Source organism: Ctenopharyngodon idella, chromosome 5, assembly GCF_019924925.1.
Source record: "Ctenopharyngodon idella isolate HZGC_01 chromosome 5, HZGC01, whole genome shotgun sequence".
Lineage (NCBI taxonomy): Eukaryota > Metazoa > Chordata > Actinopteri > Cypriniformes > Xenocyprididae > Ctenopharyngodon > Ctenopharyngodon idella.
In genome coordinates this window covers 44,167,296-44,183,687 of record NC_067224.1, presented here as the reverse complement: position 1 = coordinate 44,183,687, position 16,392 = coordinate 44,167,296, and the positions used below count along the sequence as shown (strand labels likewise).

General features: G+C 36.9%; 1 protein-coding gene across 1 annotated transcript in view; it reads left to right on the top strand.

Moving 5' to 3' along the window:
- LOC127513076 (carbohydrate-responsive element-binding protein) overlaps positions 1 to 16,292 on the top strand; it is a 34,015-nt gene extending 17,723 nt beyond the window's left edge. The window contains exons 6-17 of the mRNA XM_051894600.1: positions 636 to 810; positions 1,694 to 1,774; positions 5,522 to 5,673; positions 6,126 to 6,804; positions 8,591 to 8,664; positions 9,133 to 9,355; positions 10,042 to 10,139; positions 10,226 to 10,345; positions 11,644 to 11,771; positions 11,873 to 11,996; positions 13,714 to 13,843; positions 15,624 to 16,292. Coding sequence (XP_051750560.1) covers positions 636 to 810; positions 1,694 to 1,774; positions 5,522 to 5,673; positions 6,126 to 6,804; positions 8,591 to 8,664; positions 9,133 to 9,355; positions 10,042 to 10,139; positions 10,226 to 10,345; positions 11,644 to 11,771; positions 11,873 to 11,996; positions 13,714 to 13,843; positions 15,624 to 15,748 — 2,109 coding nt within the window. The 3' untranslated portion in view covers positions 15,749 to 16,292. The remainder of the gene's footprint in view (positions 1 to 635; positions 811 to 1,693; positions 1,775 to 5,521; positions 5,674 to 6,125; positions 6,805 to 8,590; positions 8,665 to 9,132; positions 9,356 to 10,041; positions 10,140 to 10,225; positions 10,346 to 11,643; positions 11,772 to 11,872; positions 11,997 to 13,713; positions 13,844 to 15,623) is intronic.
- The last annotated feature ends 100 nt before the right edge of the window (positions 16,293 to 16,392 follow it).

The following is a 16,392-nucleotide window of genomic DNA, read 5'->3' as shown; positions in this document are numbered from 1 at the left end:
ACAGATAAACATGAAAAATAAGTGGTCAATTTTGGATTTCATGTTGTCAACTGAACATGAATATTATTGTTTTAATTTACTTGTATATTATTTATGTTATTGTTTGGTCGTTTTATATATTTATTGTGCATTTCTATTTATTTTATTATTATAATGATGTTATTATTTCTGTATTTTCTGTATTTCTATATTTTTGCAAATGCCTTTCATGTTGATTTTAAGATTGACTTTAAAAATATGTCCACTGTGTCTTGTATTCCTTCTCATTTCTTGCTTATGTGTATGTAAAATTACAATCTATTTAATTTCTCGACAGGATTTTCAATACATTGACTTCAGGCTTCAGACAGAAAATGGTTCTGTTTTTGAATAAGCCTTTGCAGCATGTAGTTATTTTAAAATATGAATGTTGTAGGAAACCATCTGAGCTGCAGTTATAAATGAATTTGGTGTTAAACATGTTCAGCCTTATGTAGATGTGGAAACATTTATCAGTGGTGTTTGCTAAGTCAAGCATTTATATTACTATTGCTCTTAGTGTTAGTAATGTGATCAAATACGTATTCTAACTAACTTCAGCGTTAGCTTCACCCTGCAGCCTTCGTCCTCCTGACTTGAATGTTTCTTCTCCACAGAGTCCTATCAGCAGAACAGGACTGGAGAAATGGACTAGTCAGATCTATCCAGAGCCTGAGACGGCATCAGAGGAAGTGCACATGTTTGACTTGGATTGCTTCCTGTCAGACATCTCAGATACATTGTTCACCATGACCCAGAAACCCAGTCCCTGGATGGGAGACCGCCAAAACAGTGAGTACATAAAGGGATAGTTCATCCAAAAATTATTTACTCACCCTTATATCATTCCAAACCCATAAAATTAATGTATATTATAAAACTTGGCCTGTCAAGATGCATTGTGACAGGTTTAACATATCAATGCATGGTTTATAATTAATAACATTAGCTATGTTTCCATCCAAAATTGGAATATCGCTTAAAACATTTGTGAATAAAGCAGCGTTTCCATCCCATGTGTTCAAGAGAACAAAATCATAATTTCCTGGAAAATTGGCACAAATTATATGTAATAAAAATGGAAGTTTCTGCAGTCAGGGAAGAAACTGTGGCTCTTTTTTTCACATCTTGCCATTTTTTTTTTATTTTTTTTTATGCGATATCCCAAAATGTGCATAAAAATAGGTGGATGGAAACATAGCTATTGTGCCAATTTTGAAATATGTGCAAAAGAAAACCAAATTTTTATTATTGAATGAACTATTCTTTTAAGCGAGATCAGCTTTGTGAGTTTCAGTAACAGTGAAATTTCAAAAAGTTCACTTGACTGAACAAATTCATTTTTTTGGTCACTGTATCTTGGTGTTCAGCTTTTTTAATAAAAGGATATCTGGCAGATTTAAGAATATCACAACATAGGTATCTTTCAGTGTGTAATGTTTGTAATGTGTATAATGTTTGCCCTGACTTAAAGTGTTTTCATTTTAGGATCATAAATGAGAGATTTTAACGATGGAGAATTTAGTCACATGAGTTTATAAAATGCATTCAGGAAGGACACCACACCCTAAAACAAGGAACTTTAAAAGAATAAATGCACAAACTCCTCCAATCAGAGCAGTGTTACACACACACACACACATCCTTACAGTTCGTTTCACTCCTGTCGTCTCAGTGTACACCAGTAATGCAGATATGATCCAGCCTGGTTTGACACCACTGCAGCCCAGCTTGGATGACCTGATGGACATACCAGGTGAGTTTAATGATCTTTATATGTCAGTCTTTATTATACTGACATTCCTCAGCTTTATAACTCTAACTTAATTGTTTTATATGCTGTGTGCCTTCTGTACCCTGGCCCTGGTGCCTCAGACGCACAAGAGTAATATGAAAATGGAGTCATACATTTACACCATGCTAATGTACACTGCCCGACCAAAAAAAAGGTCGCTGTTTGGATTTAAATAGGCAAATGCTTAAGAGTCTATGACTGGATCATTATTGCAGTGATTATTATGTTTCTAGCATGTTATATGTTTGGCAACAGTTTTTCTAACTCTAGTTGATGGAGTGTGTAGCTTTTCATTTCTTAAACAACCATGTAGGAAGACACATCATAGCTGTATTCCAGGATGACAATGTCAAGATTCATCAGGCTCAAGATTGGTTGTGAGGGAGCATGAAGAATCATTTTCACACACGAGTTCAGACCTTAAATTCATTGAAAGTCTTTGGGATGTGCTGGAGGAGACTTTACAGAGTGCTCACGTCTTGCATTTGTCAGTACAAGATCTTGACCAAAAATTGATGCTCCTCTTGATAGAAATAAGTGTTGTGATGTTATCACAGCAATAATGATCCAGTCATAGACTCTTAAGTATTTGCCTATTTAAATCCAAACAGCGACTTTTTTTTCTTTTTTTCGCCCCAAAGGGACATGGTGATGGAAAAAAATATATTTCAATGCTTTTGCGTTTCTTCAAGAAACTTTACGTTAGCTCGCAAAACTTTTGTGTTCTTTGCGAGCGAACGCAAAGTTTCTCAGGGGAACGTAAACCATTTGTAAGAGAACGCAAAAGCCATTACAAATCATTTTTCCTCCCATCTCATATTTTTTCCTTCACCATGTCCCTTTAGGGGCTCCATAGTAAATTAATTAAAATAATTTGTATTAATTAGAAATGCAACAACAACAACGAAATCCTTAAGAATGGATAGGTGACACATTTACTGTGTTGTTGTAGATAGTTTGTTTTCAAGTAGCATTAATGAGTACTATTGGATAACTCTGAGGAGATATAGGGAAGTTCAAAAGTTCAGTTGCGCAAGCTTTAGTGATGCAGTTCACCATAGTGATGTCTGTGCTTCACTTTCGGGGTGTGTAGGGGACAATGATGTGATCAGCCCTGAATAGGAGGGATGAGTTTACTTCAGGACAACAGCATTGTTCACTCATTCAGTTCCCTTCATTCATGTACGAATTTATCTTGTGTCACTGTAAATAATATGGGATAATGTATAGTAGGGCTGAGCGATATGGACATAATAAAATCACTTTTTTTTTTTTTTTGACAGATTTTGACAGATTGCGATTTTAATTTAGCAGATGTATCAGCAGATGTACTTTTAATGCAGTGTTTCAGTGTTCAAAAACATATCAGGAGGCAATTTAAATAAATTTAAATATTAAATAGAAAATTACCATTATCCCTTACTTTACTAAAATGTACCCTAATTATATGCCTTAAATACCTTACGTACGCATGTTAAAGAATTAAGAATGCTCTTTAATTTAAAGAATGCTCTTTAGTTTACTGATCTAGATCTTTTCTAGCAGATAGGGGTGTGCTATATTGACCAAAAATGATAATCTCTATATTTTTTAGATTTTGTCAATAACAATAATTAGATGTTTTGCTGAGTGTGTTTTAATGCTGAGATTAATGATTTAAAAATAAAATGTTGAGTATTGAAATATTAAATTATTAAAAAAAAAAAAAACAGTACTTACAGTAGTTTTAGCAAGTCACTGTCTTAATGAGTGAGTCATTGAATCATTCAACCAATTTATTTAAACAGCTGGTTCATCGAGGAGCGAAGCAAGTGACTCCATATAAATGGATCATTGAATCATTGATTAATAAAAAAAACACTGATTCATTCAGGAACGTAATACCACTGTGTGTTACTTTGTAATGTACAGTGGTTCTGTTGCAGCTTTTTTTGTTGGCGAAAACAGACAATATTGTGTCTTAAACTCTCAATATGCCATCCATATGTTTACATTACACCTCCACTGTCGTTTTGCTTTTTATAGAAATAAAAACCATTTAATTCAGTTGGATAACGGTCACTTCAATTCCATCTAGCTCATCCAACAAAAGCTGCCGAGTTGTACGTAGCGCAGCAGGAATCAGAGTTCACTGATCACGTGACGAGAGTAACACCGTGTCCTAACCAGACGCGACACGAAGCCGCGACATGCGATAAAAGGTATCTTTTTCGTGTTAAACTGAGTTTTTGTCCCAACCTGGAACGGCAACACAAATTAAGCAAATGACAATATCAGGTACTGTTTATGTGCTTTATTTAATGTTAAAAGCGTCTAATATGAGTTTGAATATCATTCGGTGTTCCCAGCTTTTTAGCTGTAATGAAAACAACACTGGCTAATTCACCTCAGATCTTGAAAATAAATAAATGGGCACAAGAACGTTCAAACTGTCAACTCAATGCGAACAAACAAGTGTATTATATGACAAAGATTGGTTCAGTCACTCCGTATGTACTTTAAATAATGTTTAAATGGTATATATTTATGAATTTTACTATGTACTTCCCCGTTTCATTGTGTCTGCTGTGCTTTTGCCGAGAGAGCCCGTCCACACTCTCTTCTGATTGGCTGTGGTTTTTGATATATTTTATCGCTTCTCATTGGTGTGGACAGTCAAATTGCTCGTCGCTGGAATCTTATCGCATCGCGTCTGGTTAGGACACGGTGTAAGTTGCGAGATGCCTGACAAGACCATGGCAGAGGATTCGTTGCACAACAGAGCCTAAGCGTCTGACAAATGTCTGATCTTGTCTCATCTTATCTTGCGCGATCGCGAAATAAAAAATGAAAGAGAAGCAGACTTTTTTTCTAGTCATGTATTTCATCATTGAGGATTTTTTTAAATACTGTGTAAAAAATCTTGTCTCGTGAGCTAACTGTCTCATCACATGTCTAATACTCGATAATGTCAGCTTCTACATCGTTAAAATAACAATTATGATATTATCATAGACACACACCCCTACTAGCAGATATCTGGATAGTTTCTGGATCAAGGCCTCTCTAATGGACAGCAGTTGTATGCCTGTCATGTTCCTGGCAGTGTCTGCTGTGGTCAGCTGGCAGGACTCAGTCACAAGGCCCTGGACATGCTGTCTGCCCGTCTCACTCATTGTGGCACTGCCAGATTTCTCACAGATGTCAACACAGAATGAGTGAAGGCTGGTTGCAGCAGGCATGTGACCTGGTTGTGACCGTGTGAAACACTAAACTCTGGTACTGAATGGCCGAATGAAGCCCACATCATCCGAGGTGGAAAATACCTTTCCCAGCAGGCATTGTGATTGGTTGCATGTGGGTTTGGCAGGTCTAGGGGAATAGTTTAGATACTGTGAGAGACTGAACCATGTTGCATGGACACTTGTTTATAGTGGAGACTTTAGAGTTGTCGATTTAGCTTCTGATGTTTGTTAGTGCGTCTTTCCATTGGAAATCATTTTAAAGCCATTTTTCAGCCATTTTCAGGTGGATATTTCTGAAGAAACTGTGAGTCATGCTTACCTGCTTGTGATTTGTTTTGTGTTTTAGCTCATTGCTATGCAGTAGTGGTTCAAATCACTAGCCCTAAGTATATGCAATAGTAGTAGTGATGCTTGTTTAAGCAAACTTAAAAAGTTTCAAGATTCCTAAAAAGTCAGAATTAGCCTTATGCTCATTGCTTTCTAGATATTTTCATGAGTTTGCGTGGGCAGCCGACGGAGCACGTGGGTTATTCAGACTGCAGCTTCTTTGAGAGTTCGTCCAGTGTGGCATTTCCTTCAGCTTCTTCCTCTGCGGTCAATAGTCAGATGATACACACAGGATCTCTGCTAACACAGGTACCACGCTGATTTGTAGTTGAAAAAGTGTGTAATTGTGAAAGGCCAACACCAAAACACACAAAAAAAAAAAAAAAAAAAAAAAAAAATTTAAAAATGACTGTTTTGTCAAACACTCACTTATCTTCCATATTTTAAGATTTTAATGTCAAAATGTGAACCACTCTTTTAACCATGCTAATTATTATATTATTATATTATATTATATTATATTATATAGCATAGTATACATGTCAACATTTAAAATGTTTAAAAAATAAAATTAATTAAAAATGAAATATTATATGTAATATGTATGTATGCATTTATTTATTTTAACATTTTGATGTTAAATGCGTACTATGCTTTAGACTATTAATCTCATGAGATTTCACATAAATTCAATACATTTCCCCAAATTTATAAGACAAACTTTGTCAAATAATTTCACTTTTGTTTGTTTTCATTTTTAGCCTCCTCTCTCAGCTGAAAATTTATCCCAGCCTTCCTCATCTGTAAACCTGCCTGGACCCAGTTATCCTCGCCAGACCATAAACCCCATCATGACCTTCAACCCCAGTGCTGAAACTTCAGATCCCAAGTTCAAAGGTCACACAGAATACATTGGTGACTTCCATCACTCTCTGAACCTCTCGTCTGGCATGGCCCAATACAGTCAGCAGACGTCGTTCAGCGGCCACGCCACGGGCATGACAACTGAGATGCCAGGTGCGATTGCTCAGGAAAGTCTTTACCCAACAACCTGCCTTAGACACAGATTTTCATCTAGCCAATCACGGACCTGTACAGCAGCCACATCCACAGTTATCACCCACACTGGCTCTGCCATGACCACCCTTCCATCAGAACCCCAGCATGGGCACGGATACTCCAGCGTTGCTGAGATGTTTCCACCTGCCACCTGCATGTCTTTGAGCTACCAGCCCATGACGGCAACCCCGTCTCTGCCCTCGGCCGTCCTCTCTCACTGCTTCTCTGTGCCACAGCAGGTGGGTGTGCCTACTGGCAGGGGGAAGCACAAACAGAAGACAACAGGAGCTCCCTTGGTTCCAAGGGTGATGACTTCATCTACAACTCCGCCCACTCAGACGAGCTGCCTGGCTAATTTGCTCTCTTCCAGATCTCAAGAGCGTATGTAGATGTTTGATTCGTCATTTTTCCTTCTTAGTTTCTTTGTTGCTAGTGAGCAACCGAACGTTTAAAAGAATTTCCCAGGTGTGTGTGTGTGTGTGTGTGTGTGTGTATATATATATATATATATTCTTTCAACAGTTCGACGGCACAAGTGTTTAAATAAATAAGAAATTACAACGGAGTGTCTTTGAAAACCCTCTTTTGTGCAGAACTACTTCCTTCCACCACGTATTTAAATCTCAAGATGATAGTTTAAAAGTTGAGCACAAGCCTCTGTTACTAATTCTAAAATGTCACTTTAGAACTAGTAACGAAGGACTGTTAAGTCACTTCATTGAAGCTTAATGTATTATGTAGAGTCGAGTATTATGGTATTATGAGAGAGAGATCGACTAAACGAGTACCTGCATCTGATATAGCATTCATTCTTCAAGTTGATGTCCATAATATTAAATCCACTATAAAAAATATGTTTGAATGTCCACTGAGGAAAGCGATATCTTTGTCTTTGTCCTTTTAAAAGTTAAGGGGATTTCCCATAACAGCGCTAAAACAACTTCCTTGTTCTGACTCATAAAGAGAGTCTTTGTTGCCATCTAATGGCGTAATAATGTAACTTTTACAGTACCAAATACGGCATATTATTAATATAAAATAATATTTATTGAACAACAATATTTAAATGAACAACAATCCAGTGTTGGCGTCAGTTCTGGCAGGTCACGTCAGTCAAGCTCGCATCAGCTGACTCCCAGATGACGTCTACCTATAGGAATACGACGCCTATCACAGCATCCATATATAAGCTCCTCAGTATTATCAGCAGCTATTGCATTTCTCAGGAGCAAATTACCCTCCTCCATCCCCAGCTCCTCCTCTCTTCTGTCAGGATTGGCCTTATGATTTCCCTGAATCAGACTAATTCTTGAAATATGTGTACATGTTAAATTATTGACATTAATTATATCTTCATATGTTGGTTCTGTTCTGTTTACCCTAGGGGGGTTATTGCTGCTCTTATCCATGCTAGGCTTCATGGATGCGCAGGGAGTTCTTGCCCAGAACAGAACCATACCGCCAATACAAACGCTATGCAGTTATCAATCATATTTGACGATAGTGGTCCTGACAGAAATAGACATTATAAAAGACATAAACACAAGCAAATAATAAACATAATCAACATAAGCCTGGAGCTCGCATCTCCGAAAGCTTCTAAACAAATTGTAAAATAGGCACTGTTTATATATGAATCACATATATGAGGTCTAAATAACTACATTTTCGCCTAAAAACTCTTAAAACTACATTTGGTGACACAACAACAGTAGTATTTATAAAAAATATGGTTGATTTGCTTGACCGCCATGACAGTGGCCCCAAGCAGAGTGATACAAACTGTGAAGCGGTTCCATTGCTGATACTGGGGCAATATCGTACTGTTCTCAGCCAGTCAGATTCAAAAACCAGAAATATATACAGATTGTCTGATCTTTTGAAATAAGTACTTAAATTACTTAATCTAAAACTGAAATTAAAATAAATTAAAGCTTAATAGAATTATAAAAAACTAAAATATAAAAATAAAACCTAATTATTAATAAATACTGTAATCGTATATGCAAATAATGCTAAAATAAAACTGATGTTAACATGTATAGTTTTGTGACTTCAATTGTAAGTGTATTGTTTTATTTTATAAACTGAGGCATGTCTAAATAATTTTTTGTAATCAACAGCGTGTCACAGATGCTGTAGATACAACTAAACTTTATATCTCTAGGAAAAACATCATTGAGTTTTGATGCTCCTTCAGCGGGATTAAAAGGCCACAGACCAACATCACCCATCTCTCCGGTAAGCTCTTCTGATAGCAGAATAAATAACTAAAACAAGTGAAAATAACACAACCACACTGACAGGCATTTAGACAAGACAGACTGGAGTAAAGATGCAGAAAATGTAGCTTTGCATCACAGGAATATAATTACAATTTAAAATATATTCACATATGAAACAGTTAATCTAAAATTGTGATAATATTTCACAATATTACTGTTTTTTAATCTAAATAATGCAGCCTTGATGAGCAGAAGAGACTTCTTTCAAAATCTTTATTATTCCAATCTTTTGACTGTGTATTTTTGAACTTTTTCTTGTAGCTAATACTGAAAACTCAAGTACACAAAAAAAAAAAAGACTTTCTTTTGAATATTGAACATGCAATGTATACAACATAAATTGTGAATAACCAAAAACACAATGTCATCCAGATTACTCTTCAAATCTCAGATGAAGAATGCATTTTTTTCCCCTGCATAACAGCCAAAAAGCAGCAGTCGTGGAGGATCACAGATTTCCCACAATCCCCCCTGGGCCTCTACTGCGATCGCACCACTGTCACCGTTACACATGTCAGGCCACAGCGGCATCTCGCAGGGAAACACCATTTCCTCTCTGCTCACGCAACAAGCGCCACTTCTCATCCCCAAAACAGAAAAACTCTCCCCGGTTCAAATGCACGCGAGTGACAGGACCAGTTTGACAGGTGTGTTGATTTGTGTGGTTTTAATGTATTAATGCATCTAAACCCGTTCAATATCACAGATAATAACTCAAGCATTGTGTTTTATTTCAAAAGTAATGAAATGTATGGAAGCTTGTGTCCGCTATGGAGTAAAAAAGTTAAAGGAGTCAGGACATGAGAAATCAAATTTGCCTTGATCTTTTGACATTGTAAGGTGTTTGTACCATTAAAACATCCTTCAAGTTTCATTATCATTACCTATCAGTGGAAATATTACCGAAGTCGGTACTTTTGACAACCCTATTCAAAACACTTACTCGCGTGCAATAACAGTGGCATTTACTGAGAAGCCTTAAAGGAGCCGCGCCTTAAAAAAAAAAGATCATTTTAGACAGAGGGTCAGAATGAAGGTTGAAAATAATCTTTTTTTTGTGTGTGTGTGCAAGAAACTTTATTAACATTATGAGTGAACCTCAAGGAACATATTAAAATAATAAAACATCCACGTCATGACTCTTTTAATTGCAACTTTTTATCTCACAATTCTGACATTGTGATTTTGTATCTTAGATATTAAAAAGTCCTAATTGTGAGCAAAAGGGGGAAAGTCAGAATTTTTTTAAGATTTTTAAGATTACCTTTTTAATTTTTTTTTTTTATTCTGTGGCAGAAATAAGCTTCCATTGAAATGTCTTTTGTATTTTTAGTTACTTTTTCAGGAAACATGGGCCAGACGTCACCTACGAATCCACCGGAGAAAAGCCCAGAGGAGTTCCCTGGACAAGCCAAGATGGAGTCCACAAGAGTAAAAACACAAATCCACCCACCGCACATGTTTGTTTTATAACTACACGGTTTATGTTGTATTTCTCATGTCGTGTTGTTTTACAGACAGACACACGACGGATCACACACATTTCTGCCGAGCAGAAGAGACGGTTCAACATCAAGCTCGGCTTTGACACACTACACAGTCTGGTGACCACTCTCAGTTCACAGCCAAGTATAAAGGTAACGCTCGTTTCAGTGACTACATCAGTCACCTCTTGTGAAAAAGAAGTGTGCTTATTTGTTTTAAATGTGCACTTGTTTTGTACTTCAAGTTACAAAGCTTTAAAAAAAGATGCAAAAGCATCACAGAATGATCCCATGTGACACGTGTCATATATTCCAAGTGTTTTGGGGGTATATATATATATATATGGTAGGGGCCAAGAGTAGAAGTGTTCTTAAAGGGGACCTATAATGCCACTTTTACAAGATGTAATATAAGTCTCTGGTGTCCCCAGAATGTGTCTGTGAAGTTTCAGCTCAAAATAGCCCACAGATCATTTATTATAGCTTGTCAAATTTGCCCCATTTGGGTGTGAGCAAAAACACGCCATTTTTTTGTGTGTCCCTTTAAATGTAAATGAGCTGCTGCTCCTGGCCCCCTTTCCAGAAGAGGGTGGAGCTTTAACAGCTCACACTTCAGTTGCTCAACAACAACAAAGCTGGAGAATCTCACGCAGCTAAAATGAGGATTGTCAGTAACGGTGTTCAGCCTTACATTGTTCAAACCGGAGTCGACACTGATGGAGAGACTCAGGAAGAAGTTACAACTTTTAGACGTTTCTGAATGGTTAGTGGATAAATTTATGTAGTTGCTGTGGAGTTGATTCAACTCATCCACTAGCATGTGCCGTCATGTTAATCTTTTGTGCAAATCCAGTGTTGAATTGACCCTCGTTTGTGAAGCAGTCCGGCGTAAAATGACGGCATGACAACAACACTCTTCTACAACAACTCTTCCTCTTCTCTGAAGCAGCCCAACATGGCCTCACCCCCTTTGTTGTGTGTTCTCGGGGGCGGGGTTTATGTGAATTTTGGGGTTAGTGATGTCACCAGCTGTTTGTTGTAGTCCTTAAAAAGTGATTTCTGTAAAAGAAAATATCTCCCTTTGCATTGAACTTTGAGCGTCGTAACTTTGCAGATGTTATTTATGTTTAAACAGCAACATCACACACTAACTAAAGTTAAAGTGAAATCATAATCAACCACCTCTTCAAAAGTATGCAGAAGTGTGCTTCTTTTTCACTAGGTACTTAAAGAATAGGCATGCATTTTAGCTTGTAAGTTACTTCAGATAGAAGAGACTTAATATGAGACTTCAGATGAAGATTGATGCTGTTTGTAACTTTCAGCTTCCAGCAGTGCTCACTAAGATTGAACACATACGGACACTACATCAGTCTCATAGGGTTTATTATCTTCAGCCGTTTCCTCCACCTCACCCTAACACTCCGAACTCTCATTCCCATCGGTCTCAGATCAGTAAGGCCACCACGCTGCAGAAGACAGCGGAGTACATCAGTAAGATGCAGCAGGAGAGAGCTCAGCTCCACGAGGAGGCCCAGAGGCTGAGAGACGAGATCCTGGTGCTCAACTCTGCCATCAAGTGAGTGTGCTTGAGCTGCTTTACCATGTTGTGGACATAGTGTGTGTTTATGAGAAACTTAACCATTAATGTGTGATTGTATTTGATCTGTTTGTATGTAGTGTGTGTCAGCAGCAGCTTCCTGCTACAGGCGTCCCAATAACACGACAGCGATTCGACCACATGAGAGAGAAGTTCAGAGAGTATGTGAGAGCTCAAACGCTGCAGAACTGGAAGTTCTGGATTGTATCCTACAAAGCTTTGTGTCTGTTCCTAATCTGGAACAAAAGTGATGACTGATCGAGGAAGGCATGAGGGAGGCATACTTCCCCAGTTGATTGATTACATTAAGAATTCCTAACATTATGTGTATTACAAGTTTTCTGAAATGTTATATTTAATAATGCAAATGAGGCCTTATCTAAATTAAATATGCACTAATTTGCTTGCATTTCCAGGACAGAACTCTGAACATTGGATATAGCCAGGTTCAAAATTATTGTTTCGTTTTATTGATATATTAGAGTTAAAGGTTTTTACAGAGGGGATTTTGGATATTTTTTATCACTCCATCAATCATAAAATACTAGGGGTTTGATGAGATCTCATGCCATGAGATCTCGCGATATTAAAATGTGATGAGCGTGAGGGTGAAATTAGCATATAATATGCCACCGCTGTGTTTACTACACTTTCATTTTGCTTTTTATTTATAGAAATATATTATAGAATTTTTATTTATAGAAATAATCATTTAAATTGTAAAACATTGCTTAAATTGTAAACTATTGTAAACATCTGCTCTGCTCATCCAGCACAAGCTGCAGAGTCGCACACAGTGCAGCAGGAATCACAGTTCACTGATCACATGACGAGAGTAAGGTGAGATGACTGACAAGACCATGGCGGAGGATTCGTTGTGCAACAGTGTCTGATAAATGTCATGTCTTGTAGAATGTGTGCTCAGCACCGCTGCTCCCTACACAGATTAAGCGCGAATTCGAAAGCGAAAGTAAAACGCGAGCTCCCTAATGCGTGCAAATTAGGCTACATACAATAGCCTGTCTCCCAATGTCAAACCTATCAGACTATAGTTGTGTCCTAAATGATGCACTATGCACTTATGTACTCAACCGTGTAGTGTATGAACTTTATAAGGATATTTTGTCATTCAGCATCGAAGTTTGATGCCCCTCCCCCTCCGCTACATAATTAAGGTGTGCCAGTTGATTGCATGAAGTGTCCAACATTCCACACTTCGCTTTTTCAGTTAAATAAATGCGTCATCCGGGTATTTAAAGTGCACTTTTTCTTTTTGGAATTTTTAGTGTGAACACACTACATGCACTATTTATACTACAAAACAGCATAGAATAGTGCATAAGTATGCAAATTGGGATGCACCTTATTTTTCCAGTCATGAATTTTGTCATTGTGTTCACGAGAACGAGACAAGATTTTTGCACAGTATTTTAAGAAATCCTCAATCTCGTCTTATGAGCTAAGTGTCTCGTCAAAACCTTAGAAAATACTGTCAACATCTAGAAAAATTTTTTTTAGGAATGTTATATAAATCAGGTGATATATGAACCAACCCCTCTGTAAAGCCCTTCAGAATACGGATAGGAATAAACTGTAAAGTTTGGTGTTTGTAAAGCTGCTGAAGTGGAGATTTCTGACTCAAACTCATCGCCTTTAAAGATACGGATTGAAATTAAAATCTACAGATGCAAATAGATAAAGTATAATAAACACTTAAATGTGTGTTTTCACTACTCTAAAACAACTTTTTTTGAAAAGCCCAAAATCTCTGACCAGTGCACGAAAAAAAAAAAACAATGTTTTTGCCTGTAGTGTCTCATTTTAAGCATCCAAAACATCTGTTCTGGTCCTGTTAGCAGGATTAATTCTGTTAAAATGCAAGTCCTCTTCATATTTTCCTGATCTGAAGCCATTCTCATAGTTCAGCATCATCATCGAGCCGCTGTTCGAGTCGTTTAACGGTATGGTGTCCACAGCCAGTGTTGATGATCTGTGTCGCAGCACTCTCTCCTGGCTGGACCAGCACTGCTCTCTGCCCGCGCTCAGACCCAGTGAGTGACCAGCATCTCTCTATAACACTCCTTCCTGTTTCACTTTCACATCAGACCTCACCATGATTTCAGTGCGAGCGTTTCACTCGCATTTGCAACTAAAATTAGATGTGAGCACACTGTAAAATATATTTAGGAGTACATGTGTATTCAATTCTCCTACAAACATATATGGCTGAGTTAAACCAATATTTCCACTTGCCATTTGTGTAACGTTCACTAAAGTTGAGCAAGTGGATCAGGTAATCCGAGCTGGAGTGAGTGAGTGGAGGCGGGGCTAATTTGCATATTCATGAATCCACATATATTAAATGAATCAAAGGTGTAGAGTTACAGTCAAGCTATTTTAAGACAGGAAGAGATTATTTTCTCAGGAAAAAACATTTAAATATGTCATTTTGATTATCAAAGATGTGTTTTAACAGATAAAATTATTGACTGCAGGGGGACTTTAATGAAATATTAAATAAATTCCAAGTGATTGCTTATTATTGATGAATTATGACAAGGTTTGCTTTATGGTGTTTATAGAGTGCATATTTTAATATCCCTCATATGTTTGAATGAGCAGCTGGAAGTAGAAAAGACATTTCAAAATAAGAGTCACTGTGTATTTCAGGCTTGATTAGAATTAAAATTCTCACATTATGCAGAACCAAACTTACTGTAAAATCTTACAGTTTAAAACTTACTCTAAACCATGACCTCAAATGTTAATTAATGGTTAAATGTGTCATATTATTGCATTAATTATACATAATTAAAAGGCTATACGTACACTACCATTCAAAAGTCTCTTATGTTCACTAAGGCTTAGTTTATTTGATCAAAAATACAGTAAAAACAGTGAAATATTATTACAATTTAAAATAACTGTTTTCTATGTGAATATATTTTAAAACATAATTTATATCCAGTGATCAAAGCTGAATTTCCAGCATCATTACTCCAGTCTTTAGTGTCACATGATCCTTCTAATGCTGATTTGCTGCTCAAGAAACATTTATGATTATTATCAATGTTGAAAACAGTCGTGCTGCTTCATATTTTTGTGGAAACTGTGATACATTTTTATTTTTCAGGATTTTTTGAAGAATAGAAAGTTTAATAAAGCTTTTGTAAAATTATAAATTGTATAATTATAAATGTCTTTACTGTCACTTTTGACATAATAAAATTGCTAATAAAAGTATTAATTTCTTTAAAATAAATAATTCTTCCACCGGGTAAACTCGTTAATTAGTTGTCAAGCAACTTAGTGGTAATTAGTTACTCTAAAAAACTTTCTAAATCTCATATCAGTCAACCAGTTACAAAGATAGACATGAAACGGCTCTTTTAATTCTTTCAAATAAATCATATAAAATTGCATGAATTATTCTTGAACTGACCGAAATATTTAAAGGGGCAAGGTTGCATTTTAACTTCAGATGTAAAATTTCCATGTAAAATCCACTGTTTTATATAGAATTGCTCTACAATCTATACAATATTTAAATGCAATTACATCAGAAATAATTACAGAAAAATGAAGAGTAATCCATTACGTTTTGAAGGGAAAAGTAATTAAATGACCAGGCATCTCCAGTGTGTTTATCTGCATTTTACAACAGCTTTGAATCTGCTAATCAGAAATCGAGTCAGATCTAGCAGTCAGTTTTATAGTAATACTTCTACCTTCTCTCTCTCTCTCTCTCTCTCTCTCTCTCTCTCTCTCTCTCTCTCTCTCTCTCTCTCTCTCTCTCTCTCTCTCTCTCTCTCTCTCTCTCTCTCTCTCCAGCTGTTTTGAGTTCACTCCGTCTGCTCAGCACCTCCACATCAATCCTCACAGATCCCAGTCTGATTCCTGAACAGGCCATCCAGGCTGTCAATCACGGACATTCATCCCACAGCTACAACCAATGACAGCACACACTCTTAAAACTGCAGCCAATCACATGCATACAATCATAACAGCAATGACCAATGACAATGTACTCTCTCACAAATGCAGCAAATGATGCTCTTTCCCACAAATATACAAGTGCTTATCGATGGTAAATGCTTCGCAGGAACTTTACTGGCTTTGGCTTAGTTTTTTGTCCTTTTCATTATTTATAGGAAAACAGAGAAGCTGATCAGAGTTGATGAAAGAGGGAATTGACGTAAGCCAGATTCAAACTCATCAAACTCAGTGTATCGGAGCTCAATATATCTGATTCAGTTTAGCTGAGTCAGTAACATGTGCCGTTTAATGCCTTACTGTTGAAGAGACCGCATACGTTTCTTCTGCTGATGCTGTAATTCTCAGAATATCAATGAATGTGAGTGTTTTACAGTACAATGAGACATTATCTATAACGTTCTGTGCCTTGTTTACACCACAACATGTAATTTCAGCTTTTGTTTGGCTGGCGTTTTCAACAAAGTGCGAAATTCCCTCGAGGAATAAATGTAAGATTTGACTGTGTTTTTCTCAGAGTGTGTTTGTGTCACAGTGATGGCATTAGTGTTTGATGGCGCATTGCACACATACGGCGTCCCATATGTAAAGCATTAGAGGCACAAAT